The sequence below is a fragment of the Ranitomeya imitator genome, chromosome 1 (assembly GCF_032444005.1).
Source record: "Ranitomeya imitator isolate aRanImi1 chromosome 1, aRanImi1.pri, whole genome shotgun sequence".
In the NCBI taxonomy this organism is placed as follows: Eukaryota; Metazoa; Chordata; class Amphibia; order Anura; family Dendrobatidae; genus Ranitomeya; species Ranitomeya imitator.
Window position 1 is genome coordinate 862,036,910 of NC_091282.1, and position 27,335 is coordinate 862,064,244.

The window sequence follows — 27,335 nt, forward strand, 5'->3', positions numbered from 1 at the left end:
GTCCCATAGAATGTAATGCAGCCCAGCCCCATAGAATGTAATGCAGCCTGCCCCCATAAAACGTAATACAGCACAGCCCCCATAGAATGTAATGCAGCACAGCCCCCATAGAATGTAATGCAGCACAGCCCCCATAGAATGTAATGCAGCCAAGGATGTAATGCAGCACAGCCACCATACAATATAATGCAGCCCAGCCCCATAGAATGTAATGCAGCACAGCCACCATACAATATAATGCAGGCCAGCCCCATAGAATGCAATGCAGCACAGCCCCAAAGAATGTAATGCAGCACAGCCCCCATAGAATGTAATACAGCACAGCCCCCATAGAATGTAATGCAGCACAGACCCCATAGAATGTAATGCAGCCAGTCCCCATAGAATGTAATGCAGCACAGCCCCATAGAATGTAATGCAGCCCAGCCCCATAGAATGTAATGCAGCCAGCCCCCATAGAATGTAATACAGCACAGGCCCCATAGAATGTAATACAGCACAGGCCCCATAGAATGTAATGCAGCACAGCCCCCTTAGAATGCAATGCAGCCAGCCCCCATAGAATAGAATGCAGCCAGCCCCCATAGAATGTAATGCAGCACAGCCCCATAGAATGCAATGCAGCCCAGCCCCATAGAATGTAATACAGCATAGGCCCCATAGAATGTAATGCAGCACAGCCCCCATAGAATGTAATGCAGCCAGTCCCCATAGAATGTAAATTAATGCAGCCAGCCCCCATAGAATGTAATGCAGCACAGCCCCATAGAATGTAATGCAGCCCAGTCCCATAGAATGTAATACAGCCCAGCCCCATAGAATGTAATGCAGCCTGCCCCCATAAAACGTAATACAGCACAGCCCCCATAGAATGTAATGCAGCACAGCCCCCATAGAATGTAATGCAGCACAGCCCCCATAGAATGTAATGCAGCAAGTTCCCATAGGATGTAATGCAGCACAGCCACCATACAATATAATGCAGCCCAGCCCCATAGAATGTAATGCAGCACAGCCACCATACAATATAATGCAGCCCAGCCCCATATAATGTAATGCAGCCCAGCCCCAAAGAATGTAATGCAGCTCAGCCCCATAGAATGTAATGCAGCCAGTCCCCATAAAATGTAATGCAGCACAGCCCCCATAGAATGTAATGCAGCTCAGCCCCCATAGAATGTAATGCAGCACAGCCCCATAGAATGTAATGCAGCACAGCCCCCATAGAATGTAATGCAGCCAGTTCCCTTAGGATGTAATGCAGCACAGCCCCCATAGAATGTAATGCAGCCAGTTCCCATAGAATGTAATGCAGCACAGCCACCATACAATATAATGTAATCCAGCCCCCCAATAGCCCCACAATCCAGTTATCACTCATTGATATATAATAATAATAAAAAACAAACACTCTACTCACCTTTCCTCTTGCCCCGCGCTGCTCCTGGCTCCGGTCTCAGCAGCTGCAGTCTGCCCGCCCGGTCACACAGCAGGTGCGCGATAATATGACATCATCGCAGTGTCAGCGGTGGGCAGAGCGGGGAATGATGGGAGAGGGAGCGACAGCAGACGCTCTCTCTCCTCCATCATTGCATTCAACAGTACCGTCGTCTATGACGCCGGTATAGTTGAATGCGGGGCCGGGAGTGTGCCGACAGCGGGGGGAGTATGCCGACAGCGGCACACTCGAGCGGCCCACTACTGCCACCGGCCCTTCTGGCATTTGCCAGAACTGCCCAATGGCCAGTTCGGCCCTGGTGCCCATTCACAGTCCACTTGTTACAGCTAAAGTGAAGCTCGACTTTTTGGGGATCTTTAATGTACTACACGTATAAGCAACTCTGTTATATATTCTTACTGCTTAAATTCATCATTTTTCAGATAGGAATGATGTTCGTAATAGGACCATATAAGGACAATTTATGCCAAGCTCTTACATGTATCTAAGAATCCATCTAAGAATTATGTATCTAGCTGTCCTAACACAGCAACATCTATGAATGTTAAAACCAATATGCAAGAATTATATCTAAAAAAGGTTGAAATACAAAATAAATCAGCATCATATCTTTATGGCAGGTCACACACTGTAGCCTTGCTGCATTAAACACCATGTTTTTCTTCTGGGATCGTGACAAGTATCTACCAGTAAGGGAGTATGATTCATGATGAGGTCAACAGAATATAGATATAAATTAGATTGGTAGAAATTGTATAATGCAGCCAGCGTGATAGGTTTGACAACTATATTAAAACTCTTCATTAATAGATTAAACTGGTATTATTACATTATTGAACATTGCATTGACCTCTTGTATCTTAAGTCATATGTGCCATTATATATGATAATATTCAGCTTATGGAAATGCAATTCTTAATCCTTGCAAGGGATACTCTGTGCCTTGCTTCAGAATATATCATAGAACTCAATTATATATTTTAAAGGGAATTTGTCACAGTGATTTGGATAACCTGGTGAGTTACACAAAGAATAGTCCTATCATATGCAATCAATGGCACTTCTGAATAATATAACAACACATGGCCCAACCGTAATTAAACCACAGGCAAAATGAAGCCTGAAAAATCATAGTTGAATTTTATTCTAACATTTATTGTGAATGTTATTAAAATAATAATAAAAGATAAAAGCCACATATCATCAGTACTCAAAAATACCCAAGGAGAGGGACCAAGGAACCTACCCAAAATAAATAACCAGTACACAAAACTCCAGGCAGAGTAAAATTGTAAGAACTCAGTGCAAGCACTGTAATAACAATATGGCCGTGCCTGTATAGAGCATTGGAAAAGAAAGCAGGGTACTAGAGGTTAATAAAGTAAATAAGTGCCTGTGGCATCCTACAATAATAGTACCCGTATCAAAAAAATCAAACCATGCAATGAAAATATGGCCAAATACAGTATTACACATGTGATAGAGGTGTATTACCTTAGCCCAGGAGACGTGACGTGATAAAAAGTAAGAGATAAGGAGTACGGGTGGTCCAGCGCCCCCCCCCCGCGCCCCAACGCGCGTTTTGCCCTTAGCTTATTCCGGGGGCGTTCATATTTAAATGGATTTCGCTTCCTTTGGTGCTGAAAAGGTTAACGACCCTTTCTATGATGGTTGGAAACATGCAGCTCCATCTCACAACTGCTTGTGACCTGATAATTTCCTCTCTATAAAATATGGCCAGACCTTCTCTTCCTTGCCAGTGAAAGTTTACTTCCTGTTTCCTTGAAGTTGCTGTGATGTGTTAGAGATCGTTTTTGCTGCTGGAGATTGTTGTATTCTGTTTTTGGGTGCATGCTTTCCTCATTGTCCTATTCCAATTTGGTTTGTACATTCCTACTCTTCCCTATATACCTCTCTACCTTTGGTGAGTATTTTGTATGTTAGTTGCTTTTTGTTATCCCAGTCTGTCTTACGTGTTGATATACTAGCATTACTGTCCCAGGCCTCCAGGGGAAGGGGGAGACGACAGCTTAGAGGATAACAGGAGAACAGAAAGGCACGTGGCCCAAACCTCCTCACCATTTAGAGGTTTCTTTTGGAACAGGGATAGTTAGGGGCCCATATCTAGGGAAAATGCCAGGCCCCTTTCCCTATCACATACAGTCATAGGGTGACTCCCAAGTGATAGTTCCAAGGCATCAGCAAGCAGAGATGCTAGGTAATGGTCATAGTGGCATAAGTAGCTCCCCTAAGGGAAAATGGACGCAGAACCACTGGTTGAGAAATAGGACTCTCGCTTTCTGGACTATAGATTCAATATTGGGGAAAAGGGGAGTTCCCAAAGCACTGTGCTGAGTTGTGGTGAAGGCAGAGGAACTAACTGAGACAGAACCGAGTAAGTTTAGGAAAGAAAGAATATGTATGGAGATGTTCTTTGTGTTAAGAGAAATGAAGATTTGCACCAGCTATCCACTGTACATACTCTTCCCTAAGTTATTGTTTATTAAAATACAGTCTATCTTTGAGTGGTGGTCTCCGTGATTGAACTTTACAACATCCAGTCCTGGCCAGCCGAAGTCGCCAGCATTATGTGGCCTGCAAGGGCATAGCGCCCTCATAACTAAAATCCACATGTCTAGCCATGACCCCCATTTTCGTGTAGCATGCCGGGGCATAGAGCAACTACATAACTACAGTACATAACAGCAGGTTTATTAGTCCTTAGTGATAATCCGCTGCTGATACAACAGGTGATTTTATCAAAACTACAGCAAGCAGCCCAGTAGGTCTCCGTTTCTACATTATGATGTTCTCAAATTAGGTGTTAAAAACCTGGTGACAGATTTCATTTAACCATAGGGACAGGAACATTTATATAAACATCTACAGAACAGATGGGTTGTGAGTTGACGAGGGAAGGGGGGCACAATTAGTGCTCACTGGACCAAGAGTAAACCTAGCTGAGAGCCCTAGTTCTCAAATTGGCTGGGGTCCTAGTGGTCAGATCTCCAGTAATTAGAATGTTATCATCTATCCCATAGATAGGAAATAACTTTGAAACTTGAGAATACCTCTTTAAACTACTGTACCATATGCTTGATCCTTATTTTCTCCAATACAAGACATCTGGATGGCGATTTGGCTGTTTTTAAATGTCTGCAATTGAAATCAACTAGTAGGTGGTGTATAGTAAGAGAAAACTATATATGGTATGTAACAAGGTTGTTATAGGGAACCTGTCACCCCGTTTTTTCAATATGAGGTAAAAATAGTGTTCAATAGCGCCTGAGCTGTGCTGTTCAATAGTGCCTTTGTTATCCCCTGATTCCCCACCTTTGCTGCCAAAATACCTTAGTAAAGTCACCATTTTTGGCTGTCAATCACGCAGGTCTGGTCAAATAGCTGTTTCTCCCCCACCTCTTGCTTTTTTTCCCGGTGTTGGCGTAGTGTTTCGCGCCTGCGCATTACAGTCTCTTCACTGTAACCTCTGTGCAATACATACTGCGCATGCGCAACAGCCGAATGCACTGCACAACGGCTAAAAAAGAGCGTGATTTGTGCTATTCACCGGTTTATCGGTGGCGGCGGCCATCTTCCTGAGGCCGCGCGTGCGCAGATGGAGTGCTCTGCTTCCCGGGGCTTCAGGAAAATGGCCGCCGCGATCTCCATCTGCGCACGCGCGGCATCCCGTGGCCATTTTCTTGAAGCCCCGGGAAGCAGAGCACTTCATCTGCGCATGCGCGGCCTCAGGAAGATGGCCGCCGCCACCGATAAACCGGTGAATAGCACAGATCGCGCTCTTTTTTAGTCGTTGCGCAGTGCATTCGGCTGTTGCGCATGCGCAGTATGTATTGCACAGAGGTTACAGTGAAGAGACTGTAATGCGCAGGCGCGAAACACTACGCCAACGCCGGGAAGAAAACCAAGAGGTGGGGGAGAAACAGCGATTTTACCACGCCCATTTGACCAGACCTGCGTGATTGACAGCCGAAAACGGTGACTTTACTAAGGTATTTTGGCAGCAATGGTGGGGAATCGGGATAATAAAGACACTATTGTACTGCACAGCTCAGGCCCTATTGAACATATTTTTACCTCATATTGAAAAAATGGGGTGATAGGTTCCCTTTAAGGGAATATGTAAATTGTAATATCAAGGCAGGTTCTCAAACTTGCGATTATTCAGTTTGTAAACACAAAGGCCCTAGGGGCCATGTTATTACTATGTACAAATATATGAGGGGACAGTGCAGAGATCTTTCTGATCTTTTTGCACTTTGGCTTACATCTAGAGAAAAGAAGGTTCAATCATAAACACATTCCTTACTGTAAGAGCAGTGAGATTATGGAACTCTCTGCCATGTAGTAAACGGGAAAGCAAGTAGTTGTGGCTGAACATTTAGGTCTTGGCTCATACAGGCTTTTCTATGCTAGATAACAGGGTCCCTTATTTAACCCGGCACATACAGTACTCACGGTGCTGTCAACTTCTTCTCCACTGCTCTGACTGATGGCCATCTTCGGTTTTAAAGCAATAGAGGCACAGTCCAAAGCAACTTTTAACAAAACGGTTTTATTCCCTTCAGGACACAGCACATCCACATGACTTTCAGCATTATCTTCACAGTCAAGACAGCACATCTACTTATCTATACCTTCTCTAGGTCACGAATTGTTTCCGTGGGTTGGAGTGCCTCTTGCAACCCCTCAGTTTATCCCCAGTAGAACTTCACTATGATATAGCATTCTTCTGCCTGTTTCGCCCCAGACGTCAGATATACTACTTCATATCTTTCCACCTCTTAAAGGGATGACCTGCCTGTACACTTTTACGGTGACCACTTATCTTCGTTTGTAAACTTCCTCTGTTTCTCCTCTGCTGCTCATGCTGTTCCTTCTTCTTCCCTCTGCTCTCCAGATCCTCTCTTTGAATGGCTACGCATCTACTTCAAACGTTGGTTAAGCAGCTCGGGCCACAGTCCACCCAAGCACACAGGGGTCAAGCCCCAACTGACTCTAACCAGGAAATATTCCTGTCTTATTCCCCAACTATCCCCTCCTACCAGTAGCGTAGCTACCGGGGAAGGGGGGCAGAGGGGGCGGGCACCCCAGGCCCGGAGCTCAGAGGGGGCCCACCAGGAGCTACACTACTGTAACTGCAGTGCGCCGATACAGTTACATTCTGCGGCAGAGCAGGGAGAATCGGTAGCAGTGGCTCAGTATTGGGGTATCAGGGGCAGTAATAGGGACACATACGGCAGCAGCAGCTCAGTATTGGGGTATCAGCAGGATGATGAGTTTGTGCAGGTTGGAAATAGATGGTGATGGGGCTGGAATATGAGATGTGAAATATGTCTTTGCTGTATTCTCTGCAGGTGAGTCGTTGCTGGAAGAAGTTGTCATGTTGGTCTGGGCCAAATGGAAAAACGGGAAAAGTTGCGCCGTGTTGTGGCGGACCGTCGGCCGCAAAAAACGTTCCATGTAACGTTTTTTTGCAGCCGACGGACTGTCTTTTCAGACCGCGCATGCGCGGCCGGAACTCCGCCCCCACCTCCCCACACCTCACAATGGGGCAGCGGATGCGCTGAAAAGCAGCATCCGCTGCACCCGTTGTGCGGCGGAGACAACGCTAGCATCGGTAACCACGAGCCCGACGCTAGTGTGAAAGAAGCCTTACAGTGAAATCTTCTATGCAGTGAGCTCAGTGCCCCATCTAGTATCCTTTTCCGATACTGCACTGTGCCTATCAAAATGTAGTGTGACATACAATACAGCAGCATGAGATATATGAAAATAGGCAACAACCGTAAACTATATATATATATATATATATATATATATATATATACACATATACTGTAAATATCAACAACATCAGGAGGGTTTAAAGGGGTAAGTGCTCAACCCCTTACAGCCACATCATGTTGTCATGGTTGATTCACTAAAAAAGTACAAAAATGGCCTGGATGTCAATCTTGAAAAACATAATATTACAGATAATAAGTACTAGATTCTGTGATGAGATGTGCATCTAGTAAACTAGTGTGATTGCGGTACGTGGAGTTGGAAAGACATTTTACTCATAATATGGGGCAATTAGCATTTGTGGTATATGGTTTTTGCCTTATTCTGGATCAACATGTAAGGCTGTCTCCTCCTGACAAAGCCCAGTGCTGTGAAATGCGCATCAAAGTGCTTCTTCTTCCCACACTTGTGACTCTTTCCAATGAAAATGTTGGAGGCCCACAAAACAGGAGAAGGCTATAAGAAGATAGAAAAGCATTTTCAAGTTTCCCTTTCCTCAGTTCGAAATTTAATTAAGAAATGGCAGCTAACAGTGGAGATCAAGATAAGGTCTGGAAGACCAAGCAAATTTTAAGTGAAAGCTGCTTGCAGGATTGCTAAAGAGGCAAATCAGAACCCCCACTGACTTCAAAAGACCTTCAGAAAGATTTAGCAGCTGTGGTACATTATTCTACTGTTAAAAGACACCTGCACAAATATGGATTTAATGGAAGAGTCATCATAAGAAAACCTCTGCTGAATACTCACCATAAAATTCAGTATCAGAAGTATGCAAAATAACATCTAAAGAAGCTTGATGCATTGTGGAAACAAGCCCTGTGGACCAATGAGGTTAAAATACAGTTGTTTGGCCACAATGATCAAAGTTATGTGACGCCAATCATTAAGCATGGGGATGGAAAAATCATGCTTTGGGGTTGTGTTATAGCCAAAGGCATGGGGAATATTTCATGGGTAAAGAGAAGAATAGATTGAATAAAATTTCAACAAATTCTTGATCCAAACATAACACCATCTGTAAAAAAGCTGAAGTTCAAAAGATGATGGCTTCAACAAATGGAAAATCATCCTAAACACATGCCAAAATCCACACTAGACAACCTCAAAAAGTGCAAGCTGTAGGTTTTACAATAGCCCTCACAGTGCCCTGATCTGAACATCATTGAAAATCTGTGGCTAGACCTGTGGCTGTGCATGCAAGACGACCCAGGAATCTCACAGAATTGGAAGAATTTTTCCAAGGAAGAGCGGATGAAAATCCATCAAACAAAAATTAAAAGATTAATGGCTGACTACAAAAGGTGTTTACAAGCTGTGATACTAACTACTAACCATGCAGGGTGCCCAAGCTTTCACATCTGCCCATTTTTCTTTTTGTAATTTTTAAAACGTAAAAGATGAAATATATATATTTTTTGCCTAAAATACAAAGGAAATGTGTCATTTTTAGCTTTAGGTCTTTTAGAGATCATGTCATCTTCAACTCACTTAACTGTTCACAATAGCAGTAATTTTGATCAGGGGTGCCCAAACGTTTATATGCCACTGCATATTGTTTAGTGAAGAAACTTTATAGGTAATTATATAGGGTTATAGGTTGAACTTGATGGACTTTTGTCTACCTTCAACCTTAAAAACTATGAAACATAATATGCAACTTTGATTAATTTGGCAAATTTTAGGACTAAGTCAAAATTTGCACTGTCTAAAGAGATGGTTTTAGTAATTCTGGCTCAATGTGAGAGATCAATAATGAGCTTATAAGACTGAGCTTTCTTGATGTTGTTACAAAGGCCAGATTCACACATCTGTGTTTCACTTTTCAAGTATAGACCACGATGATGCACATACCGATTGCGGGTCTCTTGAACAATAGTCTCATTGGCATAAGTGGGGCTGTCCAGTTCGGGTTGGGAGATCTCTGGCCAGTCCATGCATTGTTCCATGAAACATGGATGCGTGAATCCAACTTAATGTCAAACAACCCCAATTTGCTGAATGGAAAACTTAGATTTATTATTTAACAACTGAATTACATTTTGATAAAAAGTGTCTAGCTTTTATACTCACAAACCATCTTTGATTTAAAAACTATTTGTACCTCCAGTAAGCAACTGCAGCAAAACGAAATAAACTGTATTCCCTGAAAATCCTAAAACTCACCTTTGCTCTCCTTGTCGATTTCCAAAAGCAAAAGTTGAGAAAGGTCATCTATAACTTTAGATTGTTCACTTGGATACAGATTGGACAACAGGACCTTCAAGGACTTCTTAGTCAATGTATTCGTGGTCAATATTTGGAAGAACCCTGGAACACGAAAATCAGCAATGTTATATTCTGTATTATAAAATGCAAAAACAAAAGATTACGAAATATCTTTCACTATTCCAAATATTCTTAACCCCAGTTATTTCACTGTCCATTCTTACACATTGTTATGTAAATTCATTTTTAGGTAATTAGATGTTAATGATTATGATTAGGGTTGAGCGAAACGGGTCGGCCAGATTCAGAAGTCGCCGACTTTTGGCAAAGTCGGGTTTCATTAAACCCGACCCGACCCCTGTGTGGGGTCGGCCATGATGTCGGCGATCTTCTGATCTGGAATCGGAATTCCGATACCGAGTTCCAATATGTTTAAGATATCGGGAATCGGTATCGGAATTCATATTTAAGTGTAAAATAAGGAATAAAAATAAAAAAATATTGATATACTCACCCTCGGACGCACCCTGGTTCTCACCGGCAGCCTTCCTTCCTAAGAATGAATGCCTGAAGGGCCTTCGATGACGTCGCGGCTTGTGATTGGTCGCGTGAGCGGTCATATGGGCGTCACACGACCAATCACAAGCCGCGACGTCATCTAAGGTCCTTCAGGCGCTAATTCTTAGGAAGGAAGCATCCGAGGGCGCGTCCGAGGGTGAGTATATTCCTAATAGGTATATACTCACCCTCGGACGCGCCCTGGTTCTAACCCGCAGCCTTCCTTCCTAAGAATCAGTGCCTGAAGGACCTTAGATGACGTCGCGGCTTGTGATTGGTCGCGTGACGCCCATGTGACCGCTCACGCGACCAATCACAAGCCGCGACGTCATTGAAGGTCCTTCAGGCGCTCATTCTTAGGAAGGAAGGCTGCCGGTGAGAACCAGGGCGCGTCCGAGGGTAAGTATATCAATATTTTTTATTTTGATTCTTTATTTTACACTTAAATATGGATCCCAGGGCCTGAAGGAGAGTTTCCTCTCCTTCAGACCCTGGGAACCATTAGAAACCCAATGCACTGCATTGGGTTTCGTGTTTCGGCCGACCCCGACCCCGACTTTTCTATAGGATCAGCCGATTTCACTCGACCCGGCTTTTGAAAAAGTCGGGTTTCGTGAAACCCGACCCGATCCTATAAAAAGAAAAGTCGCTCAACCCTAATTATGATATGAAATTGTTCTTAATACTCTCCCATTTGTAGTGTGAGACAATAGAAAATTTTCACCCTCTCCAAACAATATTTTAGATTCTTTCCCATAGAGTGCAACCTAGTTTACGTGTTTGGGACTAAAAGTCAATATAAAATGTAATATTTTAATATACACTGTGTTCCAAATTATGCAAATTGGATTTAAGTGTCATAAAGATTTAATTGTTTTGTTTTTCGAATAAACTCGTGGATGGTATTGTGTCTTAGAGCTCAATGGATCACTGAAATCAATCTTAAAACACGTGATAATTAGTTTTCCAGGTGATTCTAATTAAAGGAAAACTACTTAAAAATGATTATCCACATTATTAAGCAGGCCACAGGATTCAAGAAATATGGGAAATAAAAAGGATCTCTCTGCTGCTGAAAAGCATTAAATAGTGCAATGCCTTGGACAAGGTATGAAAACATTAGATATTTCATGAAAACTTAAGAGTGATCATCATACTGTGAAGAGATTTGTGACTGAAATAGAGCACAGACAGAGTTCATGCAGATAAAGGCATAATGAGGAAGGTTTCTGTCAGACAAATTCATTGGATTAAGGCTGGTTTCACATTTGTGTTTAAAAATGCAGCATTTTAAACGCAAATGCATGTGGTGAAAAAAACGCATGTAAACGCGTTAAAACGCCGCGTTTTTTAGACGCATGCGTTTTTGCATGTTTTAATACAAACGCAGCATTTTCATGCGTTTACATGCATTTTTTCCTGCGTTTGCATTTTTAAAACGCATGATGAGAAGTGTCTGACAGCTGCCAATCATCAAAATCAACAAGAAAACCCACTTTAAACAGAAATAGCTAGGGTTAGGGTTAGGGTTAGGATCCCTAGTAACCCTAGGGATCCTAACCCTAACCTTAACCCTATCCCTAACCCTAACCCTAAGGGATCCTAACCCTAACCCTAAGGGATCCTAACCCTAAGGGATCCTAACCCTAACGCTAAGGGATCCTAATCCTAACCCTTAGGGTTAGGGTTAGGGTTAGGATCCCTTAGGGTTAGGGTTAGGGTTTGGGGTTGGCTTATTAGTGTGTATTCTTGTGTTTTTCTCTTAAAACGCATGCAAACTCATGTGCTTAAAAACGCATGCGTTTACATAGACAGCAATAGGTTTTTTTGCCGCAAAAAAATGCCGCTAGAAATTACTACATGTTGCATTTCTGCAACACAACGCATGCATAGAAAAGACGCATGCGGCGGCAAAACGCATGCAAAAAAAGCATGTGTTTTTTTGCGCTAAAACGCAGCAGCAAAAAACGCAAATGTGAAACCAGCCTAAGAGAGCAGTTGCCAAAATACCATTACAAAGCAGCAAACAGTTATTTGTTATTAGTACTTCACCACGCTCAATCTAACCAAAGGTTACTGGCAGGTTCCACTGACAGAATCAGCAAAAGAAAAGACCGCATTTATAACGCCAGAGGGTCTACAGTATATCACTATGTCGGCTTGCCTTTTAGATTACATGGGGCTCCCGGCCACATTCCAGAGACTGATGGAAATAGTATTAGAGCCTCATTGGAAGTACACATCAGCATATTTAGGTGACATAGTCATCTTTAGTACCGACTGGAATACTCACCTGTCCCAGGTACAAGTAGTGCTGGATTCTCTCAGAATCACAGGGTTAACAGCGAACCAAAAAAAATGTGTGATAGCCATGGGGTTATCAAACCCCAAATAAATAAGATTGAGGCCATCCAAAACTGGCCCAAGCCTTTAAGTACAAAAACATGTGAAGGCTAGGGTTCAGCGAAACGGATCCGACAAATTAAAAAATCGCCAACTTTCGGCAAAGTCGGGTTTCATGAAACCCGACCCGATCCTAGTGTGGGATCGGCCATGAGGTCGGCGATCTTCGTACCAAAGTCGCGTTTCGTATGACTCCTTCAGCGCCATTTTTCAGCCAATGAAGGAGGACGCAGACGTGGGCAGCGTGATGACATAGGTCTCGGTCCCCACCATCTTAGAGAAGGGCATGACAGTGATTGGCTTGCTTTCTGCGGCGTCACAGGGGCTATAAAGGGGCATGCACGCCGACCGCCATCTTACTTCTGCCGATCGTAGCATAGGGAGAGGCTGCATCAGAAGAAGGGATATAGTTAGGGAAGGAAGATTAAGCCCCGAAACTGCTTGTGCTGTAGCGATTTCCCCTGTCCAACACCACCATTTGTTTGCAGGAACAGTGGAGGCTATATTTTTGTGCATCAGCTCTGTAGCTTATTAGGCTGCCTTATAAGGCTCCTTGATAGCTGCATTGCTGTTTGCACGCCGCTGTGAAAACCAACTGCTTTTTTAAAAGCAAAAATCCTGTGGCTCCTTTCTTGCACAGTTATCTTGTTTATTTGTCCACACTTTTGTGTGCAGCAGTCCTTTTTATTGCTGCCATACTTGTCCTGAGATCATTGTAGGGAGATTGAAATTGTACTACAGTCCTTGTATTTTTTCATATATCTTCCAGCCACTTTCTGCCACTGCATCGATTCAAAGTGACAGGAGACAGCATTTGTCCAGTATGGTTACGAAGTACCTTTCCTCCCTTATCGATGTTCTCCCTCACAGGTCATTCCCCTTTGATTACTGGGCATCTAAAATAGACACCTGGTCTGAATTGGCAGAATATGCATTACAGGAGCTCGCTTGCACTGCTTCTAGTGTGCCATCAGAAAGAGTCTTCAGTGCTGCTGGTTCAATACTGACCGAAAAAAGGACACGTCTGGCTACCCAGAATGTTGATCTAACCTTCATTAAAATGAACCAATCATGGATTTCAAATTATTGTGCCCCACCTTTTCCTGCTGACACGTAGCTTGCCTGAAAAATGTCTTGCTTTTGGCCTTCTCTTACTGACTTCTCCAATTCCGCAATTTGCAGCTGCTGAATGTCCACCATAGGCCATTTTTATACCTCCCTAAATGGGCTGACTCCCACCACAGGGCCGTGGTCACCACCTGGCGCAAGCACCCGTGCGAGTGCCGTTTGCCTGGACAGGTGGGTGCACCCACTCTTGGGCAATGGCACTGGCACAGGGTCCCTCATAGTACAATGAAGTGTCTTTGACGGTGGTGGTGCACAACCAACGTCAGACACACTGTCGTTATATGAGGGGCCCTGTGCCAGTACTGCCGCCCACGAGAGTGTTCCCCCCCAGCTCGAACAGTGCTCTACCACTTGCAATACTTACCTTTCCCTGCTCCACCACTGTGTAGTCCATGCTGTTAAATCCTTCAATGGCACTGCCAATACAAATTTTTTGAAATGATAGATGATAGTTAAAATATACAGGGGCCCTGGCCTCCATTTAGACCAGTTAATACTTTGCGCCTACTACCACTGTCTGCTACTCAGCATAGGAGCTCGCCCCAGTACCTAGCTATGCCGCCTGTTTTGTCCTGTTACCAATTTTGAACTGCTTTTAGCCTACTTTTGTATTTGGGCCTACTAACCGTGTCTGCGCCACTCATTACAGTTGTCCTCCACTGAACAAAGTTAGGCCGCCTGTTTAGTCCTGTTACCAATTTTGAACTGCATTTAGCCTACTTTTTTATTGTGGGCCTACAAACTGTGTCTGCGCCATTCATTATAGTTGTCCTCCACTGAACAAAGCAATGCCGCCTGTTTAGTCCTGTTACCAATTTTGAACTGCATTTAGCCTACTTTTTTATTGTGGGCCTACAAACTGTGTCTGCGCCACTCATTACAGTTGTCCTCCACTGAACAAAGCAATGCCGCCTGTTTAGTCCTGTTACCAATTTTGAACTGCATTTAGCCTACTTTTTTATTTTGGGCCTACTAACTGTGTCTGCGCCACTCATTACAGTTGTCCTCCACTGAACAAAGCTATGCCGCCTGTTTAGTCCTGTTACCAATTTTGAACTGCATTTAGCCTACTTTATTATTTGGGCCTATATCTGTGTTTCCTCTTCATCCTGCCCATTGCCCAGCCACTGCTAGATGAGTCTGCTGGTACATTGACCCAGACCACTAGATTCCCCTTGCACTCTACACAGCCTGAATCTGACCCTGCTGAAAGTCAGGTTCCCCTTCCCGCATACTATACTACCTTACACGAGGACAAAGAGGAAGGTGCAGATGAAAGTGCAGGTTCCTTCATCAGGCGGGGGCATACTCGTTGGCGACGTCACTGGCACAGGGCCCCTCATAGTACGAAAACGTGTCTCTGGCAGTGGGAGGCGGCACCCGCCGTCAAACACACCACCGTACTATGAGGGGCCCTGTGCCAGTGCCAAGTGCCAACGAGTGGGCTCCCCTGCTTGCTCAGGATCACAGCACTTGCAAAGTTGAAATACTTACCTCTCCCTGCTCCACCGCCGTGACGTATTCCGCGTTTCCTGGGCCCACAAAAATCTTGAGCCAGCCCTACCCCCCTACAACTTTAGCCAAATGATCCCCTGTTTTCAATGCCTAACTATTATTATAAAGTAAATTAAGATTAACAAGCTTAAGAAATAAGAATTGCTGTTTTTGGCATTAAAATGGGAACTGTAGGTGTTTTCCTGTCCTCCACTCACTGCCGACTTTGATTCCCCATTGACTTGCATTGGGTTTCGTGTTTCGGTCAGCCTCCAACTTTTCGAAATAATCGGCCGATTTCATCCGATCCGACTTTTGACAAAGTCGGGTTTCATGAAACCTGACTCGATCCTATAAAAGTAAAAGTCGCTCAACTCTAGAGAAGGCATTACTCGGCATCTTTAGGTACTACCTGCAGTTTATACCCAATTTTGCTGGGAGATCTGCACCCCTAACTGACCTGTTAAAGGGTAAGAAGTCAGTTATGGTCCAGTGGAATCCTCTAGCAGAGGAAGCATTCCAGTCCCTGAAGTCAGACAGTCCTAACCAACCCCAACTTCATGAAAACCTTTATTGTGCAGACAGATGCCTCAGAGGTAGGCCTAGGAACAATACTATCACAAGAGGTGAACGGGGATGAACATCCAGTCACCTACTTGAGCAGGAAACTCACCCCGGCAGAGAAAAATTATAGCATAGTGGAGGAGTGCTTGGCGATTAAGTGGGCTTGGAGTCCTGAAGCTACTATTTGTTCGGGCATCAGTTTCGTTTGGTAACGAACCATTCTTTCCTTGTCTGTCTGAGAAATGCAAAGGAAAGGAATGCTCGAGTCACCAGATGGTTTCTGTCCCTACAAAACTTCAGTTTTTCAATGGAAAGTCGGGCAGGGAAGTCGCAGGGAAATGCGGATGCCCTGTCACGGGCACCCTGTTTGGTGATAAATGTTCAACCCCACAAGGGCTTTTATGTTTGCAGCGAACTACAGGATGTTAGTGGTGTGGTTTGCTCCCTCCAGGCGTGGTCTTACAAGTGGCACATGGCCACAGATTCCATTTAAAAACCCTGCAGCAAAGGGTTGAGTGTGTCAGTCTTGGTTTTCAAACTGCAGAGCAGGCGGCTCTGCAAGGTTCAGCCTGTGTGAAGTAACACAGAGACAAGTGACCAAAAGGCCTGCCACCCCAGTGTCAGCATGACACGGTGGCATAGTCTCCAACGGCAACCGGTCTCGGATATAGACTGTCTTGATTCCTGGAGGATACCATGTGCTGTTTATTGTGTGAGTTTTGGACATTAAAAATGTTTGCTGTTTGAACTTTCCTGGGTATCTGCCTCATAACTGCACAGTGTGAACACCGCTGCACTACAATATACAGGACAGGAGAAGTCGTATTGTGCAGCGTATAAATACAGAACAGGAGAAGTGGTACTGTACAGTGTATATACAGGACAGGACAAGTGGTACTGTACAGTGTAAATACTGTACAGCTCTGGCAAAAATTAAGAGACCACCACATCAAAACCCTGTCATGGGCAGTCCAATCTCCAGACCTGAACCCCATTGAAAACATCTGGAATATAATCAAGAGGATGATGGATAGTCACAAGCCATCAAACAAAGATGAATTGCTTAAATTTTTGCGCCAGAAGCAGTGTGAAAGACTGGTGGAAAGCATGCCAAGACGCATGAAAGCTGTGATTAAAGATCATGGTTATTCCACAAAATATTGATTTCTGAACTCTTCCTGAGATAAATCATTAGTATTGTTGTTTCTAAATGATTATGAACTTGTTTTCTTTGCATTAATTGAGGTTTATAAGCACTGTTTTTTTTTTTAAATCTTGACCATTTTTCTTTGTCAGAAAAAGAATACAAAAATGATTGCTTGGAAATTCGGAGACGTGTTGTCAGAAGTTTATAGAATAAAAGAACAATTTACATTTTACTCAAAAATATACCTATAAAGAGAAAAATCAGACAAACTGAACATTTTGCAGTGGTCTCTTAATTTTTCCAGAGCTGTATGCAGGACAGGAAAAGTGATACTGTATAGTGCATATATACAGAACAGGAGAAGTGGTACTGTGCAGTGTATATATACAGGACAGGAGAAGTGGCACTATACAGTGTATATACTGTATACAGGACAGGAGAAGTGGTATCTTGCATTGTTTATATACAGGACAGGAGAAGTGGAACTGTGCAGTGTATATACAGGACAGGAGAAGTGGTACTGTGCATTGTTTATATACAGGACAGGAGAAGTGGCACTATACAGTGTATATACTGTATACAGGACAGGAGAAGTGGTATCTTGCATTGTTTATATACAGGACAGGAGAAGTGGAACTGTGCAGTGTATATACAGGACAGGAGAAGTGGTACTGTGCATTGTTTATATACAGGACAGGAGAAGTGGCACTATACAGTGTATATACTGTATACAGGACAGGAGAAGTGGTATCTTGCATTGTTTATATACAGGACAGGAGAAGTGGAACTGTGCAGTGTATATACAGGACAGGAGAAGTGGTACTGTGCAGTGTATATATACAGGACAGGAGAAGTGGCACTATACAGTGTATATACTGTATACAGGACAGGAGAAGTGGTATCTTGCATTGTTTATATACAGGACAGGAGAAGTGGAACTGTGCAGTGTATATACAGGACAGGAGAAGTGGTACTGTGCATTGTTTATATACAGTGGGTAAGGAAAGTGTTCAGACCCTTTAAATTATTCATTCTTTGTTTCATTGCAGCCATTTGGTAAGTTCACAAAGGTTCATTTTTTTTCTCATTAATGTACACTCTGCACCCCATCTTGACTGAAATAAACAGAAACATAGTAATTTTTGCAAATTTATTAAAAAAGAAAAACTGAAATATCACATGGTCTTAAGTATTCAGACCCTTTGCTCAGTATTGAGTAGAAGCACCATTTTGAGCTAGTACAGCCATGAGTCTTCTTAGAAATGATACAAGTTTTTCACACCTGGATTTGGGGATCCTCTGCCATTCTTCCTTGCAGATCCTCTCCAGTTCCGTCAGGTTGGATGGTGAACATTGGTGGACAGCCATTTTCAGGTCTCTCCAGAGATGCTGAATTGGGTTTAGGTCTGGACTCTGGCTGGGCCAGTTAAGAATAGTCACAGAGTTGTTCTGAAGCCACTCCTTTGCTATTTTAGCTGTGTGCTTAGGGTCATTGTCTTGTTGGAAGGTGAACCTTCGGGCCAAGTCTGAGGCCACAGCACTCTGGAAGAGGTTTTCATACAGGATATCTCTGTACTTGGCCGCATTCATGTTTCCTTCAATGACAACCGGTCGTCATGTCCCTGCAGCTGAAAAGCACCCCCATAGCATGATGCTGCCACAAACATGTTTTACTGTTTGGATTGTATTGGGCAGGTGATGGTCAGTGCCTGGTTTGCCCCACTTATACTGCTTAGAACTATCACCAAAAAGTTCTATCTTCGTCTCATCAGACCAGAGAATCTCATGATTCTCATTTGGTCTGACATGCACTGTGAGCTCCTAAATAGACAGGTGTGTGCCTTTCCAAATCAAATCTTATCAGTTTAATTAAACACGGCTGGACTCCAATGAAGGAGTAGAACCATTTCAAGGAGGATCACAAGGAAATGAACAGCATGTGACTTAAATATGAGTGTCTGAGCAAAGGGTCTGAATACTTATGACCATATGACATTTCATTTTTTATTTTTTATTAAATTTGCAAAAATTTCTACATTTCTGTTTTTTTTCAGTCAAGATGGGGTGCAGAGTGTACATTAATGTGAAAAAAATGAACTTTTTTGAATTTACCAAATAGCTGCAATGAAACAAAGAGTGAAAAATTTAAAGGGGTCTGAATACTTTCCGTACCCACTCTATATGTATATTGTGGTAGATCGGCTCACTCGGCACAGCACAGAGGTAGACACGGGAACACTGCGGGATTAGGATTGCACTTGGTTTATTAGATACGTCATAAACCAAGCTAAAGCACAAAATACACATGCCACTCTGGAAGAAACAGCAAAACAAAACAAAATGGCAGCAATAGGCACAGTCCTTGCACTAGTGGGGATCTGCCCTCTCGGGGTTAGCAAGACCCACGGTCCAGGTGTAAACCAAACACAAAAACACGTCTCTGGAGTGTTCCTCTCCAGACACTGAACACTGATGCTTTTGGAGACCAGCTAGTCCAAGACCACACCATGGATGTCCAAATAAAAGCCATTATAAATTATATTAACCCCTTACCACACCTAGTGTGCAGGAGGAAAAACTCTGGGTTTTATATCACTGACGCCGTTAAGCGTAGTGAAAAATATCTCCCCTCCAGCACTTTACTAGTGGCTTTGTCACAATATACACACACACACAATTATATATACAGCTCCATATTATACACCATGAAAGGAAATATAGAAATATAGAGTGGAGCCGTGTATAGACTATATAGTGTAGAGATGTGCCAGTGTATATAGTGTTTTAGCCACACTACTGTATATACACAGCACCATACTACACTGCGTGCAGAATTATTAGGCAAGTTGTTTTTTGGATCACATGATACTTTTTATACATGTTGTCCTACCCCAAGATGTTCAGGGTTGAGAGCCAACTGCAAGTTAAGTAAATCAGGTGATGTGCATCTCTGTAATGAGGAGGAGTGTTGTCTAATGACATCAAAACCCCATATAAGGTGTGCTTAATTATTAGGCAACTTCCTTTCCTTTGGCAAAATGGGTCAGAAGAGAGATTTGACAGGCTCTGGAAAGTCCAAAATTGTGAGCTGTCTTGCAGAGGGATGCAGCAGTCTTGAAACTGCCAAACGTTTGAAGTGAGGTGGGGATATATTTGTCTTTTACTAAGTTGCCTAATAATTCTGCACAGTAATAGTTACCTGCACAAACAGATATCCTCCTAAGGCCGGTTTCACACGTCAGTGGCTCCGGTACGTGAGGTGACAGTTTCCTCACGTACCGGAGCCACTGACACACGTACACACATTAAAATCAATGCATCTGTGCAGATGTCATTGATTTTTTGCGGACCATGTCTCCGTGTGCCAAACACGGAGACATGTCAGTGTTCGTGGGAGCGCACGGATTACACGGACCCATTAAAGCCAATGGGTCCGTGTAAAACACGTACCGCACATGGACGTTGTCCGTGTGCAGTCCGTGTGCCGTGCAGGAGACAGCGCTACATTAAGCGCTGTGCCCCCCACTGGTGCTGAAGCCGCCATTCATATCTTCCCTGCAGCAGCGTTTGCTGTAGAGAAGATATGAATAATAGTGTGTAAAATCCAGATCCAGGTCCCCAACCCCCTCCCACCCCCTGTGCCCCCCCCTGTTGTGAATTCTGTTGTCGGGCTCCCTCCTGTGGTCATGAATGGTCCTTCGGCTGGTTCTGTCCATGGACTTCCTCTGGTGGGTGTTTCTGAGTTTCCTTCCACAGGTGACAAGGTTCATTCGTTAGCTGGCTGCTCTATTTAACTCCACTTAGATCTTTGCCCCATGCCACCTGTCTATGTTCCAGTATTGGTCTAGTTCACTCCTGGATCGTTCTTGTGACCTGTCTTCCCAGCAGAAGCTAAGTTACAGCTTGTATTTCTTTGGTTTGCTATTTTTCTGTCCAGCTTGCTATTTTTATTGTTGTCTTGCTTGCTGGAAGCTCTGGGACGCAGAGGGAGCGCCTCCGCACCGTGAGTCGGTGCGGAGGGTCTTTTTTGCGCCCTCTGCGTGGTCTTTTTGTAGGTTTTTGTGCTGACCGCAAAGTAACCTTTCCTATCCTCGGTCTGTTCAGTAAGTCGGGCCTCACTTTGCTAAATCTATTTCATCTCTGTGTTTGTATTTTCATCTTTACTCACAGTCATTATATGTGGGGGGCTGCCTTTTCCTTTGGGGAATTTCTCTGAGGCAAGGTAGGCTTTATTTTTCTATCTTCAGGGCTAGCTAGTTCCTTAGGCTGTGCCGAGTTGCATAGGGAGCGTTAGGCGCAATCCACGGCTATTTCTAGTGTGTTTGATAGGATTAGGGATTGCGGTCAGCAGAGTTCCCACGTCCCAGAGCTTGTCCTTTATTATCAGTAACTATCAGGTCATTCCGTGTGCTCTTAACCACCAGGTCCATTATTGTCCTGACCACCAGGTCATAACAGTACAGGTGGCCCAAAGTACTAATGCATCTCAATAGAGGGATAAGAGAAGTTCTGAGACCATTTTTTTTTCTTTGCAGTGTGTTTTGTCTCTCTTTTCCCCTTTACCTCTGGGTGGTTCAGGACACTGGTGTAAACATGGAAATTCAAGGTCTATCCTCTTGGATGGATAATCTCACTACAAGGGTACAAAACATTCAAGATGTTGTGGTTCAGAATCCGATGTCAGAGCCTAGGATTCCAATTCCTGATTTGTTTTTTGGTGATAGATAGATCTAAGTTCTTGAATTTCAAAAATAATTGTAAATTGTTTCTTGCCTTGAAACCTCGCTCCTCAGGTGACCCTGTTCAACAAGTAAAGATCATTATTTCTTTGTTACGTGGTGACCCTCAAGACTGGGCATTTTCCCTTGCGCCAGGAGATCCGGCATTGCGTGATGTTGATGCGTTTTTCCTGGTGCTTGGATTGCTTTATGACGAACCTAATTCAGTGGATCAGGCAGAGAAAATCTTGCTGGCTCTGTGTCAGGGTCAGGATGAAGCGGAGATATATTGTCAGAAGTTTAGAAAGTGGTCTGTGCTCACTCAGTGGAATGAATGTGCCCTGGCAGCAATCTTCAGAAAGGGTCTCTCTGAAGCCCTTAAGGATGTCATGGTGGGGTTTCCCATGCCTGCTGGTCTGAGTGAGTCTATGTCCTTGGCCATTCAGATCGATCGACGCTTGCGTGAGCGTAAAGCTGTGCACCATTTGGCGGTACTATCTGAGCATGGGCCTGAGCCTATGCAATGTGATAGGACTTTGACCAGAGCTGAACGGCAAGAACACAGACGTCGGAATGGGCTATGTTTTTACTGTGGTGATTCCACTCATGCTATCTCCGATTGTCCTAAGTGCACTAAGCGGTTCGCTAGGTCTGCCACCATTGGTACGGTACAGTCTAAATTTCTATTGTCTGTTACTCTGATTTGCTCTTTGTCATCCTATTCTGTTATGGCATTTGTGGATTCAGGCGCTGCCCTGAATTTGATGGACTTGGAGTATGCTAGGCGCTGTGGTTTTTTCTTGGAGCCCTTGCAGTATCCTATTCCATTGAGAGGAATTGATGCTACGCCTTTGGCCAAGAATAAGCCTCAGTACTGGACCCAATTGACCATGTGCATGGCTCCTGCACATCAGGAGGATATCCGCTTTCTGGTGTTGCATAATCTGCATGATGTGGTCGTTTTGGGGTTGCCATGGCTACAGGTTCATAATCCAGTATTGGACTGGAAATCTATGTCTGTGTCCAGCTGGGGTTGCCAGGGGGTACATGGTGATGTTCCATTTTTGTCTATTTCGTCTTCCACTCCTTCTGAAGTTCCAGAGTTTTTGTCGGATTATCGGGATGTATTTGATGAGCCCAAAGCCAGTGCCCTACCTCCTCATAGGGATTGCGATTGTGCAATTAATTTGATTCCTGGTAGTAAGTTTCCTAAGGGCCGATTGTTCAATTTATCTGTGCCAGAACACGCCGCTATGCGGAGTTATATAAAGGAATCCTTGGAGAAAGGCCATATTCGCCCGTCGTCATCACCGTTAGGAGCAGGGTTCTTTTTTGTGGCCAAGAAGGATGGTTCTTTGAGACCTTGTATTGATAACCGCCTTCTTAATAAAATTACAGTCAAATTTCAGTATCCTTTGCCGTTGCTGTCTGATTTGTTTGCTCGTATTAAAAGGGCTAGTTGGTTCACCAAGATAGATCTTCGAGGGGCGTATAATCTTGTGCGTATTAAACAAGGCGATGAATGGAAAACAGCATTTAATACGCCCGAGGGCCATTTTGAGTACCTGGTTATGCCATTCGGGCTTTCCAATGCTCCATCAGTATTTCAGTCCTTTATGCATAACATCTTCCGAGAGTACCTGGATAAATTCCTGATTGTGTATTTGGATGATATTTTGGTCTTTTCGGATGATTGGGAGTCTCATGTGAAGCAGGTCAGAATGGTGTTCCAGGTCCTTCGTGCGAATTCCTTGTTTGTGAAGGGGTCAAAGTGTCTCTTTGGAGTTCAGAAGGTTTCATTTTTGGGGTTCATTTTTTCCCCTTCTACTATCGAGATGGACCCTGTTAAAGTCCAGGCCATTTACAATTGGACTCAGCCGACATCTGTGAAGAGCCTGCAAAAGTTCCTGGGCTTTGCTAATTTTTATCGGCGCTTCATCGCTAATTTTTCTACTGTTGCTAAACCATTGACTGATTTGACCACGAAGGGTGCTGATGTGGTCAATTGGTCTTCTGCAGCTGTAGAGGCTTTTCAGGAGTTGAAGCGTCGTTTTTCTTCTGCCCCTGTGTTGTGCCAGCCAGATGTTTCGCTCCCGTTTCAGGTTGAGGTTGATGCTTCTGAGATTGGAACAGGGGCTGTTTTGTCGCAAAGAAGTTCTGATGGCTCGGTGTTGAAGCCATGTGCTTTCTTTTCTAGAAAGTTTTCGCCTGCTGAGCGTAACTATGATGTTGGTAATCGTGAGTTGTTGGCCATGAAGTGGGCATTCGAGGAGTGGCGTCATTGGCTGGAAGGAGCCAAGCATCGCGTGGTGGTCTTGACAGATCACAAGAATTTGACTTATCTTGAGTCTGCCAAACAGTTGAATCCGAGACAGGCTCGATGGTCGTTATTTTTCTCCCATTTTGATTTTGTGGTTTCGTACCTTCCGGGCTCTAAGAATGTGAAGGCTGATGCCCTGTCAAGGAGTTTTGTGCCTGACTCTCCGGGTGTTCCTGAGCCGGCGGGTATTCTCAAAGAGGGGGTAATTTTGTCTGCCATCTCCCCTGATTTGCGGCGGGTGCTGCAAAAATTTCAGGCTGATAGACCTGACCGTTGCCCAGCGGAGAAACTGTTTGTCCCTGATAGATGGACTAGTAGAGTTATCTCTGAGATTCATTGTTCAGTGTTGGCTGGGCATCCTGGAATCTTTGGTACCAGAGATTTGGTGGCTAGATCCTTCTGGTGGCCGTCTTTGTCACGGGATGTGCGTTCTTTTGTGCAGTCCTGTGGGACTTGTGCTCGGGCTAAGCCCTGCTATTCTCGTGCCAGTGGGTTGCTTTTGCCCATACCGGTCCCGAAGAGGCCCTGGACGCATATTTCTATGGATTTTATTTCGGATCTCCCCGTCTCTCAAAAGATGTCGGTCATTTGGGTGGTTTGTGATCGCTTTTCTAAGATGGTCCATTTGGTACCTTTGTCTAAATTGCCTTCCTCCTCTGATTTGGTGCCATTATTTTTCCAGCATGTGGTTCATTTACATGGTATCCCGGAGAACATCGTATCTGACAGAGGTTCCCTGTTTGTTTCGAGGTATTGGCGATCCTTTTGTGCTAGGATGGGCATTGATTTGTCTTTTTCCTCGGCTTTCCATCCTCAGACAAATGGCCAAACCGAACGAACTAATAAAACTTTGGAAACATATCTGAGATGCTTTGTTTCTGCTGATCAGGATGATTGGGTGTCCTTTTTGCCGTTGGCTGAGTTCGCCCTTAATAATCGGGCCAGCTCGGCTACTTTGGTTTCGCCGTTTTTCTGCAATTCTGGTTTCCATCCTCGTTTCTCTTCAGGGCAGGTTGAGTCTTCAGACTGTCCTGGTGTAGATAGTGTGGTGGATAGGTTGCAGCAGATTTGGACTCATCTGGTGGACAATTTGACATTGGTCCAGGAGAAGGCTCAGCGTTTCGCTAACCGCCGGCGCTGTGTGGGTCCCCGACTTCGTGTTGGGGATTTGGTTTGGTTGTCGTCTCGTTATGTTCCTATGAAGGTTTCCTCTCCTAAGTTTAAGCCTTGTTTCATTGGTCCGTATAAGATTTCTGAGGTTATCAATCCTGTGTCATTTTGTTTGGCCCTTCCTGCTTCTTTTGCGATCCATAATGTGTTACATAGGGCGTTATTGCGGAGATACGTGGCGCCTGTGGTTCCATCCGTTGATCCTCCTGCCCCGGTGTTGGTTGAGGGGGAGTTGGAGTATGTGGTGGAGAAGATTTTGGATTCTCGTGTTTCGAGACGGAAACTCCAGTACCTGGTCAAGTGGAAGGGTTATGGTCAGGAAGATAATTCCTGGGTTTTTGCCTCTGATGTTCATGCTGCCGATCTGGTTCGTGCCTTTCATTTGGCTCATCCTGGTCGGCCTGGGGGCTCTGGTGAGGGTTCGGTTACCCCTCCTCAAGGGGGGGGTACTGTTGTGAATTCTGTTGTCGGGCTACCTCCTGTGGTCATGAATGGTACTTCGGCTGGTTCTGTCGATGGACTTCCTCTGGTGGGTGTTTCTGAGTTTCCTTCCACAGGTGACGAGGTTCATTCGTTAGCTGGCTGCTCTATTTAACTCCACTTAGATCTTTGCTCCATGCCACCTGTCTATGTTCCAGTATTGGTCTAGTTCACTCCTGGATCGTTCTTGTGACCTGTCTTCCCAGCAGAAGCTAAGTTCCAGCTTGTATTTCTTTGGTTTGCTATTTTTCTGTCCAGCTTGCTATTTTTATTGTTGTCTTGCTTGCTGGAAGCTCTGGGACGCAGAGGGAGCGCCTCCGCACCGTGAGTCGGTGTGGAGGGTCTTTTTTGCGCCCTCTGCGTGGTCTTTTTGTAGGTTTTTGTGCTGACCGCAAAGTAACCTTTCCTATCCTCGGTCTGTTCAGTAAGTCGGGCCTCACTTTGCTAAATCTATTTCATCTCTGTGTTTGTATTTTCATCTTTACTCACAGTCATTATATGTGGGGGGCTGCCTTTTCCTTTGGGGAATTTCTCTGAGGCAAGGTAGGCTTTATTTTTCTATCTTCAGGGCTAGCTAGTTCCTTAGGCTGTGCCGGGTTGCATAGGGAGCGTTAGGCGCAATCCACGGCTATTTCTAGTGTGTTTGATAGGATTAGGGATTGCGGTCAGCAGAGTTCCCACGTCCCAGAGCTCGTCCTTTATTATCAGTAACTATCAGGTCATTCCGTGTGCTCTTAACCACCAGGTCCATTATTGTCCTGACCACCAGGTCATAACACCCCCCGCGCTGTGAATAAAATACTCACCCAGCTCCTGGCTCCCTCGCTGCTTCCTGTCCTGGCCGCACCTTGTAGTGTATGAGCGGTCACGTGGGGCCGCTCATTTACAGTAATGAATATGCGGCTCCACCTCCCATAGGGGTAGTAGTTGGAGCACAGGGGATGGGAGGGGGGTTGGGACCTGGATCTGGATTTTACACACTATTATTCATATCTTCTCTACACCAAACGCTGCTGCAGGGAAGATATGAATGGGGCTTCAGCACGATGCAGGGGACAGTGCTAAACTTTAGCACTGTCTCCGGCACGGTGCGTGTGGTACCCAGTGGGCACACGGGCGGCACACGTGTGCCGCATGTGTGCCACACTGATGTGCCACAGAAACGCACCGGCACATGGACACAGATAATTCCGGTACCGATTTTTCCGGTACCGGAATTATCTGGACGTGTGAGACTGCCCTAAGATAGCCAAATCTAAAAATAACCCACCCCAACTTCCAAAAATATTAAGCTTTGATATTTACGAGTCTTTTAGGTTGATTGAGAACATAGTTGTTGATCAATAATAAAAATAATCCTCTAAAATACAACTTGCCTAATAATTCTGCACGCAGTGTATATAAACATCTGTACTCTGTATACTATATAAACACAACTCTTCAATATAATTAAGACAGCATTACACAATATACTATATTATGATGCATATATCATATAAGAGACACTGAGGCTGATGTACATAAATCACATAGGAGACATCGCGCCTGCTGAATATACAGTACAGACCAAATGTTTGGACACACCTTCTCATTTAAAGATTTTTCCGTATTTTCATGACTATGAAAATTGTACATTCACACTGAAAGCATCAAGACTATGAATTAACATGTGAAATTATATACTTAACAAAAAAAGTGAAACAACTGAAAATCTACTATATAATTGTCTAAGGGTCACTTTCTGTCTGTCTGTCCTTCTGTCACGGATATTCATTGGTCGCGGCCTCTGTCTGTCATGGAATAAAAGTCGCTGATTGGTCTCGCCAGCTGCCTGTCATGGCTGCCGCGACCAATCAGCGATGGCCACAGTCAGATTAGTCCCTC

At 44.3% G+C, this 27,335-nt stretch overlaps 1 protein-coding gene across 2 annotated transcripts in view; it reads right to left on the reverse strand.

The window, feature by feature from the left end:
- LOC138658174 (uncharacterized) overlaps positions 1-27,335 on the reverse strand; it is a 440,980-nt gene that overhangs the window by 48,944 nt on the left and 364,701 nt on the right. For both annotated transcript variants that reach the window (XM_069745697.1, XM_069745698.1), the window contains exon 5: positions 9,428-9,571. In XM_069745697.1, coding sequence (XP_069601798.1) covers positions 9,428-9,571 — 144 coding nt within the window. The remainder of the gene's footprint in view (positions 1-9,427; positions 9,572-27,335) is intronic.